The sequence below is a fragment of the Periplaneta americana genome, chromosome 16, assembly GCF_040183065.1.
Source record: "Periplaneta americana isolate PAMFEO1 chromosome 16, P.americana_PAMFEO1_priV1, whole genome shotgun sequence".
Lineage (NCBI taxonomy): Eukaryota > Metazoa > Arthropoda > Insecta > Blattodea > Blattidae > Periplaneta > Periplaneta americana.
In genome coordinates this window covers 119,083,175-119,110,841 of record NC_091132.1, presented here as the reverse complement: position 1 = coordinate 119,110,841, position 27,667 = coordinate 119,083,175, and the positions used below count along the sequence as shown (strand labels likewise).

Sequence of the window (27,667 nt, the reverse complement as noted above, 5' to 3'; positions counted from 1 at the left end):
AAAAAATCTTTAAAATACCCTGTGATATGTGTGGAATGCATAGCATTACATTTTGTGGGTATTTGTGCCTTTATCGGATGCTGAGTCGCCATTTTTAAACTTCCTGCATTATGGATTTTTAAATCATTCGCCCACTTTTATTGTTGTTTCCGGTAAATTATATTTTCAAAATAAAAAAATTTTTCTTTAAAATACCCTTTGATATGTGTGTGGAATGCATTGCATAACATTTTGTGGGTATTTGTGCCCTTATCGGATGTTGAGACGTCATTTTTAAACTTCCTGCACTATGGATTTTTAAATCACATGCCCGCTTTTATCGGTATCCAGTGTAACTTCATTTTTTTTGCTACACTGTCAGACAAAAATGGATATAATTTCTGAACTATTAAAGATACATGCATGAAATTTAAAACACACATTCTTTAGACTATTAGGAAACTTTTCTCTCTAACAGAATTTTGTTAATTGATTTCATTTTAAAAATACGTTGGTTTGTTTGCAAGAAAGGAAATCAGAAAATTGTTATTAAATTTTAATTGTTTATTTTACAAACGTAGGGACTAATATCAAAATTCTGTTACAGACAGTTTGTAGAAAATGCTTTTGCAAATACATTGCAAAAAACTGTTTGAATCTATCTTTAAAAACGGTTTAGATATATCGGTTTTAGTACAATCCTGCATTGGTTTTTTTTTTTTTTTCAAATTTGGGCCCCCAAATAATTTTTTTTATTATTATTATTTGGTTGAGTTGCCACAGCTATGAGCTCTCTACATACAAAAACATTAATATTTTACACGAAATAGGAAAAAAGTTTTAAAAAATATCATCCTCTCCCCTGAAGTTCAATGTCAGGTTTAGATTGCGCTATTAACTAACCCTCCAGATTTCCAGAGTGAATAGCTCATGTTGTATGTAACAAGAAAGTGTAATACCATATTAGTGTAAAGTTAATAGTTTTCTCAGATTTTTTTTTTCAAATGTTTAAGACCTTCTTACTCGATAACTATTGCGAGTATAATCGTGATTTTTGTCCATATCGATAGAAAATCTAATAAAGAATAATTTATGCCTGTAGCTTATTTCAATAGCGTGGACGGTTTTCGTGTAAATTTAATTTAAAAACCACTAATTTGAAGCCACTGAACGATGCAACCAGATTACAACATTGTAGCCAGAGAGGGGGATGGGAGACAGTTTACGTAGGTTGAGTTCGTTGACCTCTTACATCCGTATTAGGAGAAGAAATGAGACTGTGTTAGCGGCGATGTTGCCAGACTGCTGAAACTTCCAACTTAATTTTCTAATTAACCGTACATTTATTCACAAAACGTAATATAGGTTTTTTGTTCATTTAAGTATACTGTATCGTCCCTTTCAATCTGCAGGATTATTTCACTTCCATTCTGTATATTCTACATTTTTATTTATTGGAACTGTCCACCTCTGTGGAGTAACGGTTAGTATGTCTGACCATGAAACGAATGAGTTCGGGTTCAAACCCTGGTTGGAACACGTTGTCTGGTTGAGGATTTTTCCGTGGTTTTCCCATAACTTATTAAGAACAAATGCTAAGTAACTTTCGGCGTTGGATTGTGTACTCATTTCACTGTCATTTTCACCTTCATTTCACTCATACACTAGATAACCACAGGAGTTGATAAAAAGTAGTAAAATAAACCAATTAAAAATTATTTGAACCATCATCAGGATATTTTTGTCATTGAAAAACAATACAGAAGAAAGTGGTTGCTCTGCTCTTGTTGACACTAATTAATGACGTTTCTGATGTGAATTCCAAACGGAAGTCTCACAGAATTGTTAGGTAAGATAATAACTGCCTCCCATTGGAGGTAGCCCAGAAGGACTCAGTATACTCTCCTACATGAATTTTACAATATCAAATGTTTACATAAATTATGTAGAAAGAAAATTAAAATAAACATATATAAATATAAAACGAATAAAAAAATTAAACACAGTGAATATGATGACTCAGAATTTGGCAAGAGCGTTTCAAAACTGAAGTTATGATGTCAGCAGTAAGTATCTGTGGTAGTTCAAAAGTCAAATCAAACATTTTTTCGTTTTAACTGCAATATTTTAATTCTGCACATTTACTTAATAATAATTTTGACACTACCGGTGTAGCTCAGGTGGCAGGTGTGTTTATCTGCTGATACAGAGCTGCGCTCTGGCGTGGAATTTCTGTCACTTCTTGTCCTGTATAATTTTTGCCGCAAGAATTCCATGAAGTTTGTTTCCTGAGGATGATACGGTTCGATACTTTACCATGGCTACTGCATCAATGTGAACGATTGCTGATTATGAGAGAATGTGGAAAGATGGCAGGAAAATAAATCAAGAACTTGACCACAGGCTCTCCAACATCGCTGATCCGTTACCAACTTTAAGAAAGCACAATTGCCACCCTCTAAGCGCGAAGTATAAAGGAAAAGGTATGGATTGCAAGCTGAATCACCACGTCAAATATACATACGTCTAAAATTCTTATGTTATTTAATGCTTTATTTTACTTTATGAGATTAATACATTGTTATGTAACAATTACTAGAAATTACTTTCTGTACATCGAACGTTACTTATTTTTCAACTTTACTCAAGCATTAGCTTCTATAATTATTCATTACGTTTAAAATATACAAATAATATGCTTTTAAGCATAAATTGTGGTCAAATAAATAGGCAAAACACAAAAATGCTCATTTCTATCATAGGTATTTTTCATTGCATAATAATTAAATATCACAGGGAAGCCTATTTATAACATACAACTCCAACACACAATTCTTTACACATAATACAGCGCTTTTTACAGTTGTTGTCATTGCTTAGGAAAGCGTTTAGTTTTACTAGCTTTCATCTTTATTTCGAAAATGTTCAATGTTATCTTATAGAACTTTCTTTTTGAAGAACTGAGACTTTCAGTATTATGTAACTAATTGAAAGACATTATTTTAATTTTATGTCACTTATTTTCAATCACTTGAAGTTGAGGAACTGCAAATATTTGAGGAAACATTTCTGTAAAATACGTGGAAGGATCGGAAAGTAACGTACAATAATTTTTTGCAAAATATTTCATAGGTAAGAAAAAATAAATAATGCACAAAAAAAGCTACAGGTCTCACCTATTTTTCGATATATGAACCACCAATTTGAGTATACCTTGTTCATAGAACTTCGCTTCTTGAGTGTATAACAATCTGCGCACGACAATCACTTCTTCATCCGAACCGAAACGTTAGTCCCCTAGAAATTTCTTAATTGGCCTGAGAAGAGGTGAAAGTGAGACGGTGCGAGGTCTGGACTGTGGGGTGGATGACTGAGCACCTCCCAAGCCAAATTTCTCAATTTTTCCCACGAACAGAAGCCGCAACATGGGGGCGACAATCAGCACCATACACCTCCAGCATTTCCTTACGGATTTCACTCGGACCTTTTCTTTTTGACCCAAAAAAAAACCGAATACATCTCGCTGCCCTTCACACGTAGACGATTTTAACGAACGCGCCATCTTTACTCAATAATTACCGCTCGTTCCACCAGGATGACACCTGATCGAGCTATTGCTGTCTGTAGCACAAGATTCAAATTATCTGCCCACTTGAACGTCCGGACCAAAATAATATTCCTTAAAAATTGTGTTACTTTTCAGTCCTCCCTCATATATCTAAATATTATAAATTAGTTTAACAAAAATCACACAAATATAATTCAGTAGCATTAATCTTGTTTATTTCTATATGAAAAGTCAGTTTTATATCCTTACAGTTAAACGTTGATCATTGCTCCGTGAAATAATTAAAAGTGTCATGCCCGGTTTCTCCAAGTATTGTTAGAACACTTAACGACTGTTAAACCCTCAACAATTTGTTAAATGCAGTTTTTTCATGTCTTCAACACTAGTTTGGCTTAACAGATTGTTAACTGTTTGTTAACTTGAAATGTAGGATTTCAGACAGTTAACTCATTTAACAAAGAGTTAAACATGGCGGGTGACACCATAGCTGTTCAGACAAAAGTTGTCAAAATAATATGTTATGTCTCTCTTTATGGAATGTTTAGAGTAAGACTGTTAATAGCCTATATCATTTAAAAGATATTTTGGAATATTAATATAGGGAAGATAATCTTTATAAGTCAACTGATTACCATACTGACGCTTATTTCAATGCTGAGCTATTATCCATTTAATATTTAGAATATGTGGAATCTCAACGTGGCAAGAAATTGAAGTCAGATTTGAATATCCTACAAACAGAAATAGGCCACTTATTCCAATTCACCAGCTACTACTAACTCTATATTCTATGCTACTGGCTCTTTTCAACTATAGGCGATGGGAATAGTGCTTAAAAATACGCAGTGAGTAAATAATAAAATGTTCCAGCAGCAATTGCTTCTTTAGGACGAAATCACATATAATTTCTACATGGACCTGAATTAGAGAGCGTGAGTATTATTGTCACCTGGTGATCATAATGCTGAGATTTTTCTAAATAGAAATTCATATTTAGCATTACAACTACAACCTTACTTATTATTATTATTATTATTATTATTATTATTATTATTATTATTCAATAGTAGTCAATACAACTTTAATTTATCAACTCTCTGTACTATATGGATCATGGCCTATTGTAACAAGTTATGACTTCATACATGTTTCATGACTTACTCTACAGTACAGAACTTAAATAATAATATCAGCCAATAAGAAATCGCCTTACATGTGCAAAATCATTACCAACTGCTGTTGAGTAGTTAGAATAGTATTAACGACAGTTAAAGTTAAGTGTTGGTTATTTTAAATGAAATTATGTTGAAGAAACGGAAAACATATTAACAAAACGTTAGAAATAAACCAGCTGTTAATTTAACATTTGTTAAGCCAAATTAAACATTACTTGGAGAAACTAGCCATCAGTGTTTTTTTGAAGTCAAACCTTTGCCCTTCAGTTAGTCATTTTGGTTACTGAGTCAATTCAAGACTGAAAAGCAGTAATAGGATCAAAACATTGTTAATTCTTAACGTCTTTCATTTAGTTGCTACTTAGATACAATAAAACTATTATTGTGATTTGTAATTATTTATTTAACATCATTTTTTAACTGTGTGTAGTACAGAGAGATGATGAAATGATACATTTAATAAAATAGTCTGTTCGTTTCAAATTGCAGAACTTGTTTAGATAAAATAACATAATATTTCTAATAAATATTTGTTTAAATTGCTTTAAAAAGTAATATTAAATTAATCAGAGAGAATTATTTGGTATATATTGTTAATCATTTATTTGAAATACCTTATCTTTAAAACTGCTCTTTGAAATAATTAAAAGTGTCATTGTTTTTTCCAAAGTCAAACCTTTGCCCTTCAGTTAGTCATTTTGGTTACTGAGTCAATTCAAGATTGAAAAGCAGTAATAGGATCTAAACATTGCTAATTCTTAACGTCTTTCATTTACGTTGCTACTTAGAGACAATAAAACTATTATTGTGATTTGTAATTATTTATTTAACATCGTTTTTTAACTGCATATAGCAGAGAGATGATGAAATGATACATTTAATAAAATAGTCTGTTCCTTTCAAATTGCAGAACTTGTTTAGATATAATAACATAATATTTTTAATAAATATTTGTTTAAATAACTTCAAAAACCAATTAAGTTAATCATAGAGAATTATTTGGTATATGTTAATCATTTATTTGAAGTACCGTACCTTTAAAACTACAAGTATTCTTCAGAGACGACGAGGTAATTGCAATTATTTATATCTATTACCATTACTAAACTACAGGTGATATTCAGAAAGTTTCATATTGTAACTGACGTAATAATGATTTTATATCGTATTAAATTGCACATGATGAGAGTGTAATTGCATTATTAATCACTTAATATTGCTTCTAAGCTTTAGAAAATATTAACAGAATTAGGCATGATCTTATGTTTTGTTGAAATTAGAATAGCAGGAGGAACCGAAGTAGTTGGAAAAAATCTGTCTCATTATCTCCTTCTCTAAAAAAACTGTTACAGAATCTGAGAGATTGGGGAAGTATGAATCCCTATCCCTTGGAAAGACTGGTCACTGCTATAAAAGCAACATTGTGTCACATTATTAATAAATTGAAAGGTTCAGAGCCATAGTGGGCCAAGCGCCATTTATTAAAAACGGAGGAAGCAAGGGTTAAAGTTAAGTGAATACCATAGTTTAATGAAGAATGACATACCATTTAGTTTTAATGTGCATACTTTATATTCCTTGCAATATGTTTCATTGAATTATGGTAAGCACTTAATTTTAACCCTTGTTTTCTATGTTTCTAATAAATGGCGCTTGGCCCACTATGGCTCTGAACCTTTCAATTACTTCCACACTTGTTAGTAACTCTGAGAATGAGCTGTAAAACGATATTTACATCCCTTCAAATAGTGAATTTCTGTTCTGTCACTAAGGTATGATACTCGAGATGTAATCGAGTTGCTTAGAAGGGTATAATGTCCAGAAACTCAAGCTATAAAATGCTAAGCGTAAATAAATATATATTTTTTTATTTATTTTGAAAGTGACTAGTGAATAGTTACCCAGTTTGTAAAAGAATATATGCATGCTAGTTGATTCTCCTCTCGCACTGGCTATAAAAATTGAATAGTTTAATGTAAAACAGTAAGATTGTTATTTGCAAGAACATTTCCAAACAGAAATGCGTTTAATTTGTCAAGAGATGAGTAAATACTCATAAATATAATGGGTAGTAAGAATAAAACTGAAGTACTTTCTCAAGGTTTGTACTTATGAGTGTGAGCGCTTTCTGTGATTATATACTCAAAATCATAGAACATACTCATTTTCGTAAGAATAAAAACATTCTACCTAACGCGAATATATACTCATCTCAACAGCATTCTTCATCATTTAAAAGTTAGTATATACTCGTATCTTCTTTGACCACATCGTACGGTGATGCTCAATTTTTTATAGACTTTCACATGCTGTCGGCATGCTGTAGTGGCTTGTGGTTGGTTTTTGTAAATTTTGGATCAATAAATAAATAACATGAAAGGGAGGAGTGAATCAGAAAAGTGGCATTAAGAAAACAGGAAATAAGAAAGTAATACTGGGAAACCGTCATTAACGAGATGTTGAATCAAGATTACTATAAATTTCTAAATTACAGATAATATCTATGTTACCTAGTACTTTCTATTATGGAGCAGTTATTTATATATAATTATATGTATAATAGGCTATATAATTTTTAAGTTACAGTTAATTACATTTTGCAATTCATATTTTACAAAATAAACTGTAATTCTTAATTATGTGTTTATAAATAAAATACAATCTAACTTTATAATTTGATAGTCATTAATATGTTTATAGGTCATGTTTTTTATGAAGAACAAGTACGTGTTTAACTAATTTACATTCACTTTTGTGAAGCGTTAAAGGCTTCTGAAGTTTTTTGAATCCACATGTTCATGTATTTTCTATATTTTTTCATGAGACACTACGTCGTTCATAAATTCTGCAATTTTTTCAGACTTAACTTTTTAAACTGAACACAAATCAAAAAATACTCAGAACTGAGCCTGCCACAAATCATATTCAGAATAACATGAGAAACAACTTTTAAAAATGAGAATATACCAACTTTTATTCTTAACAAATATGAGTAAGTTATGTATTCTGTACAAGATGGACACTTGAGTATATTCTACTATGCTTCCATGTTATGAGTATGTACTCAAAAATGAGTAGGTACTCAAATGTTTTTATTCTTACTAACAAGAGTATTTACTAAAAAAAAAGCCTAGTACTACTATGTACTCATTTTTATTCTTATCATCCAATAATACACGCAATTAAATTTTTAGAATAGCATTCAAGATTGCCGTGTCTGTGGCTACGGTGCTAGAGTTCTGATTTTCCTTCGGCGGCCCGGGTAAGCAGACATTGCAGAAGGGTTTTCTCGGGGTACTCCCATTTCCCTCTATATAGTAAAAATAGGCTGTGAGTAGTACGGGTTTCCGATGCTGAAATAAGGAGGGTTTCAGACTCCGGAGCCCCTGAGGCTCATCAGGCTACTCGCACACGGACGAGACCTGGATTTATCAGGGACTGAAACAGGATGGTCCACCGTTCAGCTTCGGCAGATCAGGAAGGGCTTGGGGCTCCGAGTCCCTGGAGCTCATCAGGCTGGTCGTCCGCGAAGCGAGATATGGCTGTATCAGGGGCTGAGCAGGATGGCCTACCTGTCAGCGTCGGATTCACAAATGCCACCTAGGCCGCCTGTAGGACGTGGACAATCATCGCGTATAAGGGCGCACAATGGGATAAATCTTACCTAAGTGTACGGACCCGTCCAGGGTTCAGCCCACGTCAAATCTAAGCCAAACATTCAAAATTACAGCTTGAACGATGTATTCTTTAATTGAAACAGCTCTCGTTACAGAAATATTTCAGGTCGCGTGTTATCTCCAAGACAGAAGGTACCAGGTGCCATTCCCATTTAGGTCATAATTTTTTTCCCGTTGATCTAACACTTCAGACCGCACTAAGATCCTCTTTGAGGATGAAGGCAGCAAGCACGTAGGATTGACGTACAAGGCATACAATGCCGATTGCCTAGAAAAGGCGGTAGTCTTAATCTTTTATTTCCACAGAAATATTTAATTTCCACTTAACTAACGTTGTTTTTGTATAGAGCATAGTTTTATTTTTTTTCTTAACCTTAATCCTTACGGGTGCTGTGCATAGACATTTCGCTAGCCCGCGCTACGAGCGTGCTAAACTAGCCCCGGCTATCGAGTATTACTTGTACGGGAATCATATATCATACCGCTAACACTGGTTTATGAATATGAAAAACTTTAGTTCGCTGATCATCCACCGGAAGCCCGCGCTAAGAATGTCTATGAATATGGCCCTTTATATCTTGCAATGGAATCCATAACTTCAGTATTAAATTTTATCGATCATTTTGATATCTTCCTATAAATATAATAATTTCACTTAATTTTTGTGTCAAATTACTGTATATATTCAGAACTAAAGAGATGATGATGATGATGATGATGATGATGATGATGATGTCTATGGTTATAAGAAGAAATTTGTCTCATGTCAAACGTTAATAATCAAGTATGGACCGAATTTTTAGTAGCTATTACCAAATTTTAGTTCGGTTGTCGGTTCTTGATGACCAAGAAAATGTTGATATTATATTGTTTTGACTTAAAATAATCATTAGACATACACTAGTTTTTAATACTGCATATTGGAGTTGTAAAGAGGGTTCCCGCGTGAAGTGAACTTAACCATTGGAGTGGTACCTTTGACATACACAAGCTACAGTTATGTTGATACCCTCAAACCTCCATTTGCTTCTCAACGGCTTAGGAAGTCTGTCTGAATCCGAAGTATCCATCTGCTCGACGGCGTTCTTGCTCTTGAGGACGAAGATGGTGTGGTTAAGCGGCTGACAGCGGTACAGCGAGCTGCCGCAGGAGGAGTAGTTGCAAGTAACATCGGACAAGTAACGGGGGTAGACGCCCAGACCAAGATCTCTGTAACTGGGCGGTAGGTTGTCAGAGTAGCAGGAGCAGGGGGTAGGATTGCTGTCTCTGAACAGGACTGCTCCTCCGGCTGCAGACAGCAGGCCCGAGTCTGCGCTGTAGGATGCCGGAGGATCACGCTTCTCCATCTCGTCATCGTCGCTCAAGAATTCCTGATGTCGCAACATGAAATTCAGTCTTCCCCTGAAATCAAACATTTACATCGTACGTTTTTCTATACCAATAATAATAACTTCATAATAGTAATAATAATAATAATAATAATAATAATTATTATTATTATTATTATTATTATTATTATTATTATTATTATTATTATTTATTTAATCTGGCAGAGCTAAGGCCAGTAGGCCTTCTCTTCCGCCCAGCCAGACTCTAATTCTAATTGAATACAATTGGCTTGCAGTAGTTATTCCATTAATACAGGCGTCTCAAGGCCAACGCATAAAAGTTGTTACAGAGAGCAAGTGTAGATAGCGTAGTCAGCTGAAGAGATAAGCGCAGTACCCGAAGATAGCCGATCGCTGATTCATGTCACACGCATGAAGCGAGCAAAGTTGCAACTGTCACGGGAGAAATGCCACAAAGCTGCACTTTTGAGTTGTACTGTCACAATAGACTGTTGTTTTCGAAAGGAATAAAATTTCTTAAGTAGTTTGCAGTAATAATAATAGTAATATTAATAATAATAACTTCATTTTCTAATTATATATTAATGAGTAAAGAGAAATCTGAAGCATGAACAACCATACATGTTACGTAACTATTTAAGCACAAGGAACTGGCAACCCTACCCCATTATCTCCTGGCCTAGTTGCCTCATAAGTGGTGTCTTGTTCGTATCATTTGTGAGGTTCAGAACTTTCTTCGGACAGTTGACTAAACAACAACAATACTTCATTAAAATTTCTAGTAAATGGTTTTTGGTATGTCTTTTTTTTTTAAGTTTATACCATCTATACTAATAATAAATCTGTAGCCAAAATTTTCCTGGTAATTTTCGATTTTCCAAAAATAATTGGTTTTAACATGTATAATTAACCATCCTGAAACCGAAAATCGCTTTTTTGAAATTTTTGTTTGTATGTCTGTCTGTCTGTCTGTCTGGATGTTTGTTACCTTTTCACGCAATAATGGCTGAACGGATTTCGATGAAAATTGGAATATAAATCAAGTTCGTTGTAACTTAGAGTTTAGGCTATATGACATTCAAAATACGTTATTTAAAAGTGGGGTTATAAGGGGGCCTGAATTAAATAAATCGAAATATCTCGATTATTATTGATTTTTGTGAGATATGTTACATAACGAAAGTTTCTTTAAAGATGTTTTCCGATAAGTTTTATTCTTTGCAAAAGTTTGATAGGACTGATATTTAATAAGATAAATGAGTTTTAAAATTAAAATACAATGCCATGTAAGGCGGTGTAGTGAAATGAAAACAAATGACAACGTCTATAAGGGGCCTTGGACAACAGCAATCGAAAGCTATGAAACATAGCCTACAGAGAATGTTTCTGTGTTTGTATGAAGTAATATCGGAAGCTAAATTAACCGATTTGTATAATTAATTATTATTTCACCATTGGAAAGTGTAGTTTCTCTAGATGGACATAATGCTATAATGTTGTTACAGTAACTTCTGAGTGAATTGAGAACAGGTAAGATTAAAATAGCTTCTTATGCACACAAAACTTGATAGGCTGTACATTCGTTTATTTAAAGGGGCCTGAATTAAATAAATCGTAATATCTCGCTTATTATTGCTTTTTGTGAAAAATGTTACATAACCAAAGTTTCTTTAAAAATGATTTCCGATAAGTTTTATTCTATGCAAAATTTTTATAGTACTGATATTTAAGGATATACAAGACTTTTAAAATAAGAATATAATGCATTTTCACCGCCGCCTCAGATTATAGGTTGTTGTTCCTGCAGTAACTCCTATGTGCAAAATATAAAATTTTGAGTAGGAAGAAAAAACACATTTATTCATTCCATGGCAATGGTACATAGGAGATCGTGAATTCTTACATTTCGAAAGAAAGAAATATAATTACATATCACTATATATGCTGTATCACTATTTAAGTTATTTGAAGGGTTCAGAACCATAGTGGGCCAAGCGCCATTTACTGAAGACTTAGAAATCAAGGGTTGAAATTAAGTTATTACCATAATTCAATGGAAACATATAGCAAATAATATAAAGTTTACATATTAGGTAACAATTAGATTAATGAAGTGCTAAATTGACTCCCACAAGCTTTTATTTCATAATATATTTGCGGTAATTAGGCCATTCTTTCTCGGAGATGGAGACAACATCGTAGCGGTTGCAGATGTCTATTCAAACGTCGCGGTCAATTACGTCATCCGAACTGCTCCCGCGTCTTGTTCCACTCTTACATTAAAAAAGAGAGAGAGAAGGAAGTGCTCCGTGAAAGCCCAATTGAGACGTCTGCATTAATATCTAGACCGTAAAATAACATGAAAGTAAAAATAAATAATGAAAGTTAGATACTAATGTTAGTGAGACAATAATAAACATTGTTAAGAAATAATAATAATAATAATAATAATAATAATAATAATAATAATAATAATAATAATAACAATAGTAATAAGATAATTTAAACACAGAGTCTTTCGTAAGTAGTGCGTCTATCGGAAAATAAACTATTTTGGATAATTATTTTAAATGATGTTCATTCTCACAAGAAAGAATCCTTCCTGGTGTCGTGCAGTCGTTTTGGAAACAAACACCTCCTTCCCACGCTGCCAGAGGAAGCTACTTATCCATGTGTAATGTGCATTTGATTCCAACTTAAAATGACATGGAGCATGGCCTTCAGAGGTCTGCATCGGACGTTTTCGCTCGAGCGCCAAGTAGTTCATAGCATAATCCGATAGGTAGCGCACATGCATGATGGGTAAAATTGTCACGAGCGCTAAATCCTCGAACGGTATAAGCCGAGCGTTAGACATTCGTTTTTGTTACAGTGATGAACTGTGTACTAACGTCATAGATGTTTATCATTTCAAAACTTTGCAGTGTTTAACTAACCTCTCCATAGTACAACTACAAAACTTGCTTTAAAATGTAATATAAATGTTGTAGGTAAATGTCCCCCCCCCCACACACAGGAGTGATTTTGTTTTTGCCATATCTGATAGATGTTATTGGATATAAATGTAATTATTATAAACGGAGAACACAATCACGATAATGCAAGAAATGTATCAAGTTTTCTAGTAATAATAATAATCTCTAATAATTAGTGTATCAATCTTTACGTCTGTAACAGTTGTGCAGCATGATTATTCGTTTTATTATATTTTCTGTGACGTTATCTCTGTAGTAATATTGTTATTAATTTACTGCTATATAATAATATTTTGTAAAACGTTTCTACATTTCGCAGTATATAGGCGGAACACTATGTATGGACCTATCATATTATATATGTGGTAAATAAAATATTGAACGAATATTAATTAGGAATAATAACTGTATATCGAAGTTTTTCATACTATTTTATTTATAACTTCATGTTACTGTTTTGGTACGTTCCATTAAACGTTTGTCATAAACGCAGAAAATAAAGCCTTATTTTTACCGTGTGAGCAAAACATATGAGTATCTTATCTGTCGCCTTCCATACAAGATAAGACATGTCGGTGAGATGACCTTGTACTGTGCTTCTATTTATTACGAGCGTATCACGACTGATCTTATCTCACTCGAGCGTGCGACATTCGACCGAGTTTAAGCGAGCGATTTAACTCCAATGCAGCACTCTGATGGCCTTCTATACGCCAAGGATAATGGCACACGGTCATGCCTATACACATTGTTGTGATAGATTGGAACGATAAAATGTCACGCACTTGCTTAGCGTTATTGCAGGAGAGAAAAATTGCTGCCTGGTTTTAACTTGGAAACAGTGTCGCACAAATTAAGCGTTTATTCCGTAGACGAAGGGTTTCCAGGCAGGTGGATCGGTCGTACAGGCCCAATCCGTTGGCCTCCGCGATCAACTGATTTGACTCCTCTGCACTTCGTTTTCTGGAGATTCATCAAGGATCGTGTCTATGTGACTAAGTCACGCATCATTCCTAAATTAGTGGAACGAATTGAACACACGATACAAATGGTTACGCCTGACATGCTCACCAGAGTCCATGAAGAGTTGATACGTCGCTTACATCTGTGCATTCAGCAGAACGGAAGACATTTTGAAAATTGTACACTATAATTTGTGAACAATTGAAACTGTTTTTACAGTTATGTGTTTTAATAAAGGTTTAAAACACTAACCATTCTTTCGTTTAATACTGTAATTCTGGCAGCGAGGGGAGGGGGTGTTTGTTTCCAAATAGACTGTACGACACCGGGAAGGGTTCTTTCTCGTGAGATGAACATCATTTCAACAAATTATCCAAAATAATTCATTTTTCGATAGACTCGTTACTTATGAAAGACCCTCTATTTATTCTGAGATATAATAACCATTAAACATTGAGAAACTTGAAACAGCTATTATTGTTAACAAGAATAGTTTGAAAAATATTTCCTTAGGCTATTTTTAAATTGGTTTGATGTCTGACAGACCCTGACATTACTGGGTAGGGAATTCCAAAGTCGAGGAACAGCCACAGTGAAAGAAGATGAATATGAGGATGTTCGGTGGGAGGGAATGGATAATATTGAGGAGTGTTGTGATCGTGTGTCTAGGTTATGATGGGTGGATAAATTTTGAAAACGAGACGCAAGATAGATAGGAGTGGAGAAATACAATATATGAAAGAGGAGGGAAAGACAGTGGATTTTCCTACGATCTTCTAGATGATGGGTGGATAAATTTTGAAAATGAGACGCAAGATAGATAGGAGTGGAGAAATACAATATGTGAAAGAGGAGGGAAAGACAGTGGATTTTCCTACGATCTTCTAGACGGAGGCAGGACAACATTTCGAGGGATGGTGTTACGTGATCAGCCCGGCGAATATTGCAGACGAAACGGACGCATATATTATGAACACGTTGTAGTCTCTGCGCCGAAGTAACGCTTAGGTCAGTAAACAGAATATCACAGTAATCGAAGTGGGGTATCACGAGTGATTGCACTAAAATCTTTTTCAGGGAAAAGAATAGAAAATTCTTCAATCGCCTAAACGAGTGGATTAGTGACAGTACTTTTTTTGCAGGTTTCTGCAACTTGAATGTTCCAATTTAAACTTTTATCCATATAAATACCTAGGTTCTTTACTGATTCACTGAACGGAATTTCGGTGCCGTACATTTTAATCGGAGACTACTACACACATCTTATACTATACTTCGTTCCATAATGTCTGACAGGAGAAGTAAACATTGCCGGCAGAGGAGGTGAGAAGTATAATTGCTATTCAACCAATGGCAGCGATCTCATTCCACGCTTGTCTTGAAGTTGTGCGGTAGTTGAACGCTTCAGACCGCTCAAATTCAAGTCAAGAAAATACGTAGAACTTCTGCGTGCGAATAACAAATTCAGGCTACCAGCGTAGCTCAGCGGCTGAGGCGCTTTCCTCTCGATTTGTAGTTGCGCTCGGGCGTGGGTTCGATTCCCGCTTGGGCTGATTACCTGGTTGGATCTTTTTCCACCAGTAAGGCGAATGTCAGGTAATCTATGGGGAATCCTCCATCTCTTCTCGCTAAATACCATCTCACTGTCACCAATTCCATTGACGTTAAATAGCCTACTAGTTTACATAATTTAAAAAAATATGTTATTTAGTCTTCTCCTGAAATCTAACCGTTACATCGTACGTTCTCAATATTACACACATCTTATTCTATACTTCGTTCCATAATCAACATAATAACAATAATAATTTCATTAAAACGTGTCGAAATATGTGAATGCAGATGGTCACTGCATGTTAGGTTAGTAGCCTAGCCATTATGAAATAAAAATATATTTGTGTGCAACTCTGCGTGTAAAAATGTGGCATTATCTCTCAAACGGTTAATTTGTGGACCCATGTTTACTGCAACTTTTCGCTTCTCTTCGTTTTTACTGCTCATCCCTAAATTGTTTACATGATATGGTTGTTCAGTGACAAAGAGATAACATTTACAATTATTGTAATTGTTTAATTAAATCCCTCAGAATCTGTAGAGACCAATCAGAGGGTTACACTATGATAATATTCCATCCAGTCGTTTAAGATTAGAATGAATTATTAAAACGATGAGATTATTGTTATTGAAATTCGGTAATGTGGCATATTTTTAAACCAGGGAAGTTATTTCAATTTTAAGCTCTTTTTTAGCATACATTTCAAACAATATACTGCTACCGTATTCAGAGACGTTAAGACGATGGTAGTTGTAAGTTTTCATTTTATTATCCTTTAAAGTTCGTCGCTATTTAGGAACAATAATATCGCTTTTTGCGGAAACTAAGACGAAGGCAGAAAAGAGGAAAGATTGGAGAATGCTGGGTTTGCAGTGAAAGACCTATATTTAACACATCCTATACAGCAATGGCGATTAAGGTATATAATATTATGAAAAGTGTAATTTTAATACTTTATGTAATATCCTCTTAAATAAAAAATATAGGATATTATCAGATTGTGATTGCAATTAGATATGCTTCTTTATTTAAGATTAATTTTAAAGTGCAGATGCTATTAACCAAATTATCCGTCCTTTTCTAATAGATTATGTTACTACCCTTCTAGTCCAGTAACGGAACTGTCACTTTCTTTCAGTCTCTAGACCGGGAAGAATTGTTATACTGCTATGATTCGGTCACCATTTTCTCGCTAGTAGAGACAGGGTGGACTATGGGAAGATGAAGATAGCATTTGTCTAGTTCAAAATGATCCTCGAACTCGTCAGGACTCAAACTTCGGCTTCCTGAGTGAAATCCCATTCTGTAGCTGTGCTACTAGAGATATTTTTCTTTTACACACTTCCAAGATTTTGTCCAGCAACGGTTTTACCAACACTTGGGGCATGGAAAATCTAGAGTACTAATATTATTTTACTTAATAGCGGTTTCAATTGCAGACATTATTCAGAATTGGAACTTAACGTGGGCGAAAAATAGCTGACAAATTTCGCTTGAGCCCTGTATTAGGGACAGGAATCTTTTACATAACGTAAATCTACAGCAGAGAACCCACAGTTTTTCTTCTCCTTTATCTCACTTTAAAATTCTTCGCCCTCCGTTGGATTTGAAACCGAGAAATCTCGGATCCAACAGCAACCGTCAGACCATCAACGGCGAGGGAAAACACGGACTACTACCTGTATATCAAAAGATATGAGCGCCATTCAGAGTTGTATGGCAACAGCTTTAGGAAAGAATTAAAAGTAGTAAAATCAGTGTCATGTATGAATATATAATGGGATGCGAAACTGCGGTCAGCACCATCTGACGGAAGGAGGTTCAAATAAGATGATCAGCGCCCGACGTCGTGGGTGGTGAACATTAGAACTACGTGTTGGGTAGATTACCCAGAGTTCTCTATTTATCCGTTCGTTCGAGACGAACAGACGATGCTCGAGAAAACAAGATGGCAGCCAGAAACTTGCTAATGAGTGGACATAAAGTGATATCAAGTGTGTGTATAAGCAGTGTATGTTAAACAGTGATGTCCATGGACGTTGTAAAATAGTGTTGTTAAATGTATTGTAAAGTAATACTCGTAGTAATATAATAAATTGAACTATCTAAGTAGTTTTTGCAGACTTTTCCATTGCCCTGTACACTAAATACCCAAAGAATACAATCCCAATTACCTAACCTTTTGCTTTATCTTCTGTCTCTGTTTGGTTATATTTTAATTGGGTATTGTCAGACCATCGGATCTATGCCCCTTCAGCGCTGTCGTCGTTCTTAGAAAAGTTAACGCCTCTACTCACCCCCATTCCACCCGTTTCTCTCCCACTACGTCAAACAGCAGGCCACGAACCTTGCCGAATAGGGATGTTGCCAAACTTCCGTCAAACAGTGTCATGTCTCTTGAATATTGCTTATAATACTGTAATGTTAATTATTACTTATTCATAATTTAATTTAAGTAGGTCTAATAACGCTGATTGACTTATGCAAAATGCTATTACTTGCTTAATAATATTTCTTTCACCACTCCGTGCTACAGTATTCATGTTGAGTTGACAACACTGGACTGCAAGTGCAAATAAACTGTCCCGCAAGAAGGCTCAAAATTGTGAGTAGTGGGGGACAGAAAGAGAGAGGGATAGAAAAGAGAGAAATAGGAATACAGGGAGAGAAATGAATTGCCGAGGCTGAAAAGGAATTAAGGTTCAGTTCGCATATCTTACGGGGGCACAGATACGATGGTCAGACTATAGTGTAAAAATAGATCGTCTCTTTTATCTTCCTGTTGGCTCCGGTAAGAATATTCAGTGGAAGATGCTGTGAGGAATAAAATGTAAATGTTCTATTTTAAATTGGGTTAGTTGAGAATATCGATGAGGGTGGGAGGGATGGAATATTTTCTGATTAGTTTAACATTTTCGTCACCAGATGCGCTGCTAAATGCATGGAGTAATTAGTTTTTGTTTTTGATACTTGGTGCGCTGCTAGATGTAATAAGTTCTCCACCGGCCAAGATCAGTTTCTACATCAGCGCCTCTAGCATGTGTTACGGGAAACTCAGTAAGTTTGGCATCCTATTATATATTCATCCATGGCAGTGCCGTTAAAAATACAAAACAAAGATAAAACAAGAATGCAAAACAGATTCTGAACTACGGACCAAAAAACAGACGATATACTGATTGCCCCAGAAAGCGCTAAAGGGTAAAGAGACGGACCGTAAGAAAAGACGATGAAAAAAAAAAAAAAAAACAAACACTGTAAAAGATTTTGTAATTATTTGAAAACTTAAGATTCTTGTCTAGCTTACCGTTGGTTCTCTTCTGGTTGTCGGTCCGGCGGAAAACAGCTTCCCTCCAAGCAATCTTCGTCTCCTATCAAATCCTTCACGAATACTTGAGGTCCCCACTCTCTGGGGAACCTCGCCTCTGCAGTGTTTGACCTCCAACTGCTTAAGAGCAGGAGGACTAAATAGGTCACCTTCTGAAAACAAATTACATTTTCCTTGCATTTCAACACATTCTACGTATATTACAGCTTGTATCACTATTGGGCGTACAGTGTCACTCCAACTTAATTAGAAGATTCTATATATTAACCTGAGCATAAAGGTGAACATCGTGCAAGATTAAACAAAATGCCATAATTCTGAAGTCAGGGAAAGAGAAGAGTCATTCGCTTCACTTCGAGGCACAGAAAGCTAAATAAAAAACTAAAGTCTTTATCGAGTCACGTGTATCTTTCCAGCAGTTGCTGAAAACGACTTATTGCCTCATGACTGATAACACTGCGCAACAAAATTTAACTTTTTTTGCGCTGGGCATGTGATACATGTTTTCTATATAATTTGAGCCTCCTGAATACGAATATGACAATAAAAACAGTTCTTGGTTACTGTTTTTGAGATATCAATAAGGCTAATATTATTCACTTTTCTTCTTCTGCATTTTCTTTCATACTGGGCAACAGGTACATCACGAGCTGAAGTCCAACAATAGTCTGCTAGCATATTGTTACTTCACTGTCCTTGGTATCTTTTTTTCGTAGTTGAAATTTCTTGATGAAAGCGCTCACCATGCTCATCACTGAAATCGCCACAATTCTCGGGGGGGAAAAATCAAGATGGGAGTGAAGGAAGTGAATCTTCAGGGACAAATTACAACCCATAGTTTCATACGCCAACAGTGAAGTTTTCACTAGTTCTTCATAGTTCTCACTTCTACAGTTACCTAGAAAGTTTAATACAACCTGCTTGAATGCAATCCAGGCGGCTCTCTCTTTTTCTTCGAACAAAGATTCGAAGTAATTGTCCTTCATTATTTCTCTAGTTTGTGGTCCATTGAAAACTCCCTCTTTTATTTTTGAGTCACGAATAGCAGAAAATTTTTCCTCGATATGTTTAAATGCTTCAGTTTTATCATTCATACCTTTAACAAAATTCATCATTAACGCTAATTTAATGTGTAAAGGGGGTAAAATTACTTTACTTTGAGGTACAAAGAGTTGATGTATAATGTTTTTCTTCCCTGTCTCTAGTTACTGTTTTATTTTATAATGCTTATCTCGAGGGCGACTGTCCCATTCGCACAGAAAGCAGCAAAATTTTGTGTAGCCTAATTGCATTCCAAGAATCAATACTACAACCTTCAAATCCGCACATATAAAGCATTCGTACTTTGAATATTATCATTAAAGCACACTTTAAAAAAATGCACGTCTTACACAGAATACTAACACTACGGAAATCTCCTGGTAAACTGAAGCGATTTCATACGGCGAACCTGTTTCTCCCTCTCCAAATGAAACAAAAAAGGGCAATAAAACAATTTCCGCTTCTAGAAGTGGTTTTGACAGGGCGGTCTATTGCAAAATATAAACTACAGTAATGTAATTAATGCTCGCAGTGAAAGAAATACACATCTCAAGTAAAATCAGGTATACTGAAGCGAATTCATTCCGCGAACCTGTTTCACCCCCTCCAAATAGACTCGTAAAAGGGCAATAAAATAATATCCGTTTCTACAAGTGCTTCTAACATGGTGGTCTCCTTATACTAATATTGTTTTCACATAATGGGTCGTCACATTTGCAAAACAAAATAGTTTTACACGAAATACGTGATTTTTTAAATAAAATGCATAGAAAATGAATTATATTGTGCATCTCGAAAACCCGAACTGATGGAACATTTCGCTTGTCGTTTTTTAATTCAGGAGGTCGAAATTAGTAAGAATTTGTTAGTTTTATGTCAGGCGCAAAATGACTGTTGACCAGTGTAACTGAAACTCTTGTAGAATCTAGTTATTCTTAAGAAAAGAAAGCGATTTAAAAAGAAATCAGGGAATACGTGATCAATTTTTCTGCTATGAACGAAACGCTAACACTCTAAACGCGAAAACGCAGACTAAAAATTATAAATAATGTTGAATACTGTTAAAAAGTTGCATTGCCAGGAAGATATGTTGCAACGTACGATATAGGCCTAAAGGAATCTGATTTCCACTTGTACTGCATTTCGTAGTATACTATAGAAACAACTGCTTATATTGTAACAAGTCTAGACTTTTGATACCGAAAAAGACAGTGAAGAACATGTAAAACAGAAAAAAATTTTCTTCAATGTAATTCTAAACTGTTACATATTTCCCTTGTATGTGAGAAATGTTTGCAGTTAGCATTGAAACACCGCTCTTGTGCTCAATTCAGAAACGTCTCTGCTTTATTCAGTTTCTTATATGACATTTCGTATTAACATCATCATATTTTCCTGTCACTTTAAGACGATTTATGCATCTTTCAAGCTCATATACTGCAGATAACTTATTTATTTATTTATTTATTTATTTATTTATTTATTTATTTATTTATTTATTTATTTATTTATATACAGAATAAAGAATATAATTACAAACAAGAGAAATAGAAATAAAATAATACAATCAATATAAAAAAGGAGATACAGTAGTATTAACAAAATTTGAGACCGAATGAGCAGCGCTCGTGTTCGGTCGCAGTTCAGATATAATATTAATATGCCTATAAGAGAATATAAAATAAAATAAAAATATTTTTCACCACGTGATTCTGAACTATATAAAATGTTTTAACTTGATTTCTCTAGTCACTTACTAATATTTCGAAAAAAAAAACTGCAGGTCTAGCTTTCCATTGTTTCCGAAAAATATTGTGCCAATCAGACAATTCAAATCTAATACAGTTTTGAAGGTTTGTTCCAGTGCGGCTTGCTTACAAATCAGGTAGGACACTTCTATAAGGCTACATCACTTGCTGATAACTAGAGACCGGATTTTAAAGGGAATCCCTTTTTTTTATTTCAACACGAAACATGAAATAATTAATTATGTTGTTCAAAACTATCTTCCACCGACCAAATTGTGTGATTTTGACTTTCCTTTTTTTTTTTTTTTTTTCCCCCTTCTTTAGTCCATATTCCCTTTTTTTAACAATACCCCTTATTTTGGTCCTTTTTTGACAGAATATCGCAAACATTTAGATAATTTTCCTATATTTTTTTTCCGATAGGCCTATAACTTCCTGAGCAAGCGAAAATAAATATCGTTCTTCTTCTGATTCCAGACATTGAAAAACTAATAAAGTGTGCTGATTTAGAGTTCGGAATAAAAAGAAAATTTTCATCTCTGGTTTCAGTTTATGTTGAGCGGTCATTTTCTGTTTATAAAGACATTCTGCATTCAAAGAGACAGAATCATTTTCAAACATATTGAAATGTTGAATGTAATCAAATACAACACTTTCCTTGTGTTGTGAAGCGATAAATATAAGCTTGTGTGTGCTATGTGTATCCATGAATGTGCTGAAGTATGTTTTCAATTAAAATAGCACCCTTTTGAGGGAGTAATATAATCCTTTTTGAAGTTTTTTTTTTTTTTTTTTACTGTATCACATACAACACTTTCCTCATGTTGTGAAGAGATGCATAGGTTGGATAAAAAGTAATGGCAACACTGCTGTCACGTGACGATGGTGCGTTCGAGAGCTGCCAGCTGTGTGGACATGAACAAGGACTGTTAGATGAGTTAGTGCAGCCAGTGGCGACAGTACTCTGTCAATCTACTGCAGTGTGTAGAACGTTCACTTTCATAGGGATATTGCGAGCGCCCTAAGACCATCCTTATAAAACTAGAGCAACGTTCCTGGATCAAAATTGAAATGGCACGAGGTCATAGTGCACAAGAATGTTTTCAGGGACTGCGTGAAGCATGTGGCGATGCAGCGTTGCCATATCGCACAGTTGCACGATGGGTTAAAGCGTTCCGGGAAGGCCTTGTTGCACCGGTACCAAAGGGAAGGTGACGACTTTCTTGGACGAATCGTCGCTATGGACGAAACCTGGACTCGCTCGTATGAACCAAACTTGAAACGCCAATCAAATGAATGGAAGCATCCCGGTTCTCCTCGTCCAAAGAAAGTGCGCCCTACACAAAGTGCTGTGAAGGAGATGTTCATTGTGGCGTATGACATTGATGGGGTAATACTGCACCACGCTGTACCTCCAAGGCAGACGGAAAACGCGGACTACTGGAACATCCACCGTACTCACCCGATATGATCCATGCGATTACGATCTTTTCACCAAAGTGAAAGAACTACTGCGAGGGACCCGGTACAATACAGAGATGAACTTATCCGTGCTTTAGGGCGGTCAATACGGAACATCAACAAAGATGGGCGCGCTTATGGTGTACGACGCCTTCCAAACATTTGGCAAAAGGTAATAAATAAGGGGGGGGGCGACTATATAGAAAGTACGTAAATGTTGTACCCCTGTGAATAGAGCCATGTCAGAAATATCGAACTGTTGCCATTACTTTTTATCCAACCCTAGTAAATGTAAGATTTTGTGTGCCATGTGTATCCATGAATGTGCTGAAGTGTGTTTTGGGAAATAATATAGTCCTTTTTGAAGTCTTTTTTTTTCGGTTATAACTTTCCCTTTTTTGTCCTTTATTGATGAAAAATGTTCCCTTTAAAATCCGGTCTTTGACTGATAACACTGGTGAATAAAATTAAACCTGTTGTCTATTAAAAGAGAAGAAATTGTTCTTTTAGGCTTTTTTGGCTCCGATTTCTAATCTGTTTACAAAATATTTTCATCGCCAAGTTTCTTGAGCAATTGTGATTTTCAAAAATATAATCAGATATTATTTTATAAACTCAATGCTAATTAAAGTTTTTATGTATTAAAAGGTAAATAATTTATTGTTATAAACTTTTTGTGCTGATTTCAAATCCATTTACAAAATGTTTCTATCGTTCGGGATTTTTTTTAGTTAATTATGAATATTTACATTCAATGAAAATAGAATGCTTCATTCCTATAGACATTTCTCGCTGATTTAAAATATGTTTACCATATTTTTCTATCAAGTAGGTTTCTTAAGAAAGCTCGAAACTTTAATGGAAGAATCAGCACAATATGGATTAATCATAAATGCAAAGAAGACAAAATTTTTAAAATGTTCAACCAAAAAAAAAAAATGAAACAAAAAACTTACAGATGAATAATACTATTTTTGAAGGAGTAAAATCCTTCAAATACTTGGCATCAATAGTAAACGACGAAAGCAATATCGAGGAAGAAATAAACAATAGAATTGTTATGGAAAATAAAGCATACTTTGCAAATCTCAACCTATTCAAAAGCAAATACGCATCTAAACAAGCAAAATTAAGACTATATTTAACAGTAATAAGACCAATTTTGTAACATATGCAAGTGAAACCTGGACCCTAACTGAATTGTCTAAACAAAACCTCCTGGTTTTTGAAAGGAAAATGTAACGAAGGATATTTGGCCCAATAAAAGATGCAAACGAAGAGTGGAGTATTAGAAATAATAAAGAATTATATATTTTAATACAAAACCAACACATAGTAAACTATATCAAAGCGCAAAGGATGGCATGGTTGGCAATATCAATCGTATGGACGAAGGTAAAACAGTTAAGAAAATATATAAATGGAACCCCATCAGTAAAAGAGCAAAAGAAGGACCAAAAAGTAGATGGAAGAAAAACATAATCAACGATTTGAAAACACTGAATGTAAAGAATTGGCCAAATCTTGTTCACAACAGAAAAGAATAGCGTAAATTAATTGAGGTCAAAACTTCGATGAAGTTGTAGCACCTACTGAAGAAGAAGAAGAAGAAGAAGAAGAAGAAGAAGAAGAAGAAGAAGAAGAAGAAGAAGAAGAAGAAGAAGAAGAAGAAGAAGGAGGAGGAGGAGGAGGAGGAGGAGGTTTCTTAAGTTATCGCTGAATTATTGCTAGTCTCTGCATTTTAATTTTTTTAAATCAAACTTAACCTGTCTGGTAGAATAGGTATAGGAAAATAAAACCCGTGAGATAACAGTAATTAACACATATAACTGAATTGTTAGAGTCATTCCAGATATACAGAATTAATCAAGCAAAAGTAGCAGTCTGTTGAATGATACATAGGTTTTCGCCGTATCACCGGAACTATAAAAGGCATATAGGTCTACAACGGGATCCTTTTAGCAGCGAGTTAATAGAGTTATACATGAATAAGGTTCGCATAAAGTAGTTGTATCAGCATAGGCATCCTTGGTCCGTGCGTTTTATTTATAAACATTAACTAGTTGTCGTGTGTCCCCCTTCCTTTCGGCTATACTATCCATTCACTGATGTTTTAACTAGGGGGTGGGGAGCGCTCTTCCCAGCAGGTAGAGTTTTAGCTAGTGGAAGAGGGTAGTGTTTACTTAGTCTGAAGAAAGTCAAGGCCCTATCCTATACAGCTATATAGCCTAATAGAACTACTTTATCCTAATCTTACACATGAGTCACAACAGATATGAGAAGCACTTTGTCTGTGCAGATGAGTCACGTCACTGCTTGAGCTACAGTATTAGGAGGAGAGCAACTGAGATGGTATTGTCTATTAGAAATACGTTATATTGTTCACTTGAATCCTTATACACAACTTTTATACCATTAGTTAATGGAGGTAATGTCTTTATGATGTCTAAACAGTTAGGTTTCAGTATTGCGCGGGAGCAGAATATGTCTGTCCTTTTCCTTTGTTTTAACATGAATGAAATATTAGTAGATGAAAACAGCGATGGCAAGAGGATGCCCAAATAACTAACAAAGGTTCCTAAAAGTTATGCAAAACTCAAACTAGCTAGAAAGAAAACATGAGGACGATTTGGATAAAAATGGGAAAATTATTTTTATAATAGTAATAAGCAGTATGTTCCACTTCTTTAACTTTATTATTATTATTATTACTATTATTATTATTATTATTATTATTATTATTATTATTGTTATTATTATTAATGACTTTATTTTACCTGGCAGAGTTAAGGCCGTAAGGTACATAATGAGATCAAAAGAGGTAGTTAGATAAAAATTTACCTCATAAAATAAAAATAAACATAGTGGAATACATATTAATGTTGTTAGAATCAAATACGAATCACATAAAAACATAAGCCAATAATTCAATAAAAAATGTACACAGTAAAAATAAAAATAAACACATTAGTATACATATTAGTATTAGATTACAATTAAGTAGGATTCACATAATTAAACCAGAAATCAACAATTGAATAAAATGTACATAAAAATGGATTAATAATAAAAAAACAACACAGTGAGATATATATATATATATATATATATATATATATATATATATATATATATATATATATATTGGTGTTAAGTGATAAATAAACACGATTTACATGATTACACAATAAAAATAAGAAACAAAAAAAAAATAAATACAGTGGAACACATTTCATTAAATATTTGCAACAAGTTAGGTCTGGCAACTCATCATAAGATATTTTTCTAATTTACATTTAAAGGAAATTAAAGTTCGGCAGTCCTTGACTTCAGGCGGCAGAGAATTCCAGTGACGAGAAGGAGCAACAGTGAAAGATGAAGAATAAAGAGATGATGTGTGGAGTGGTATTTCTAGCGTGTTATCATATTGTGACCGAGTATTTAAGTTACGATACCGAGAAAGACTGTGGAATCGGACAGATAAGTAAGAGGGAGTAGAGGTGTGCAAAATTCGGTATAAGAGAGAATGGGAATGTAACTTTCTCCCGTAATTTAACCTGAGCCACAATAATTTATCGAAAGAAGGCGAAATGTGATCGTAGTAGCGGACATTACAAATGAAACGAACACGCGCATTATGAACACATTATTATTATAATTATTATTATTATTATTATTATTATTATTATTATTATTATTATTATTATTAATAAGTTAATATGTTTATTAATACTGTTATTTAGAACATCCATACAGAAGCTCTTTACTTACAAGTTATACAAATGTAGGTATTTACTTACTGTTCGAGTTTTTCTGCCCCTGTCACAGTACATAATCTTCACAATTGATGTCTGTTCAATGGACCGAAATCGGAAAATCAAATGAAATGAACCGGAGAAAACTGCTTCCTTTTATTTCATGTGATGTGACGTTTCTAATGTGACAAGGGGGTTGGTAAGATCGCCACGAAAGACAAAACTGACCTCTGTAGGTGTTGGCGTCATCTTGAAAACAATACGGCGCCATCTCTATAAGAGGAACAATGGCATTAGAGCTAGTGCAAGAGGGTCACAACTGCAAATTAAAACGTAGTTTGAGTATAAAGGTAAATGTAAAGTCAACCCCATGACAGGCCAAATCGGCCCAGAGGGAGGCGAGAGGTTAAGATTCTCGCCTTTACAGACAATCGGCATTTAATGGCAGTAGGGATCTCAGTCCTACTTGCCCGCCATCTTTACCTCCAAGAAAATGCCCCGATACTCATTTGTTAGAGGCTAAGTAGATCCTAGGACCTTAGTGTAGCTGGAAGTATTAGATCAATGCAGAAAATCCGTGACACCATCGGGAATCGAACCAGCGACCTTTCGGCTTGCAGCATGACGCTCTAGCTTGAGTAGGGTAAAGGTTCGTAATATTGTGATACGAGTAACATTGTCATAGTTCTTTTTGAGAAATTATTATAATTAATTTTACTGAGCGAGAGAAGGACCGGTTTTGTGCAGAACATTCCCGTAATACGTTGATGCAAAAAAAAAAAAAAATAAAAACGATCTTCCTCTCGCTCAGTAAAATTGTAATAAATTCTCAAAGAGAACTATCACAATATTACCAACCTTTACCCTATATAATTTGTAAATTACATGTGACTTGGTATTCATGTGAATTTTTAGTAGGTTATTTTACGACGCTTTATCAACAGCTTTGGTTATTTAGCGTCTGGATGAGATGCAGGTGATAATGCCGGTGAAATGAGTCCGGGGTCCAACACCGTAAGTTACTCAGCATTTGCTCATATTGGGTTGAGGGAAAACCCCGGAAAAAACCTCACCCAGGTAACTTGTCCCGACC

General features: G+C 34.7%; 2 protein-coding genes across 2 annotated transcripts in view; one reads left to right on the top strand and one right to left on the bottom strand.

The window, feature by feature from the left end:
• Kal1 (Kallmann syndrome 1) overlaps positions 1 to 27,667 on the top strand; it is a 146,230-nt gene that overhangs the window by 98,543 nt on the left and 20,020 nt on the right. The window lies entirely within an intron of this gene.
• Positions 5,594 to 26,689, bottom strand: trk (trunk). The gene is made up of 3 exons (XM_069812927.1): positions 26,620 to 26,689; positions 18,549 to 18,721; positions 5,594 to 9,800 (listed from the first exon to the last, which is right to left on the bottom strand). Exons 1-3 carry the CDS (start codon positions 26,650 to 26,652, stop codon positions 9,356 to 9,358), a joined length of 651 nt encoding a protein of 216 aa, XP_069669028.1. The 5' UTR covers positions 26,653 to 26,689; the 3' UTR covers positions 5,594 to 9,355.

What these genes read in the sequence shown, in the direction of transcription:
- trk (XM_069812927.1), bottom strand. Translation starts at nt 26,652, where the DNA reads ATGTACTGTGACAGGGGCAGAAAAACTCGAACA. An exon ending in GGGGCAGAAAAACTCGAACA is followed by an intron (nt 18,722 to 26,619) that starts GTAAGTAAATAC and finishes ATTTGTTTTCAG; the next exon opens with AAGGTGACCTATTTAGTCCT. An exon ending in CAACCAGAAGAGAACCAACG is followed by an intron (nt 9,801 to 18,548) that starts GTAAGCTAGACA and finishes GTTTGATTTCAG; the next exon opens with GGGAAGACTGAATTTCATGT.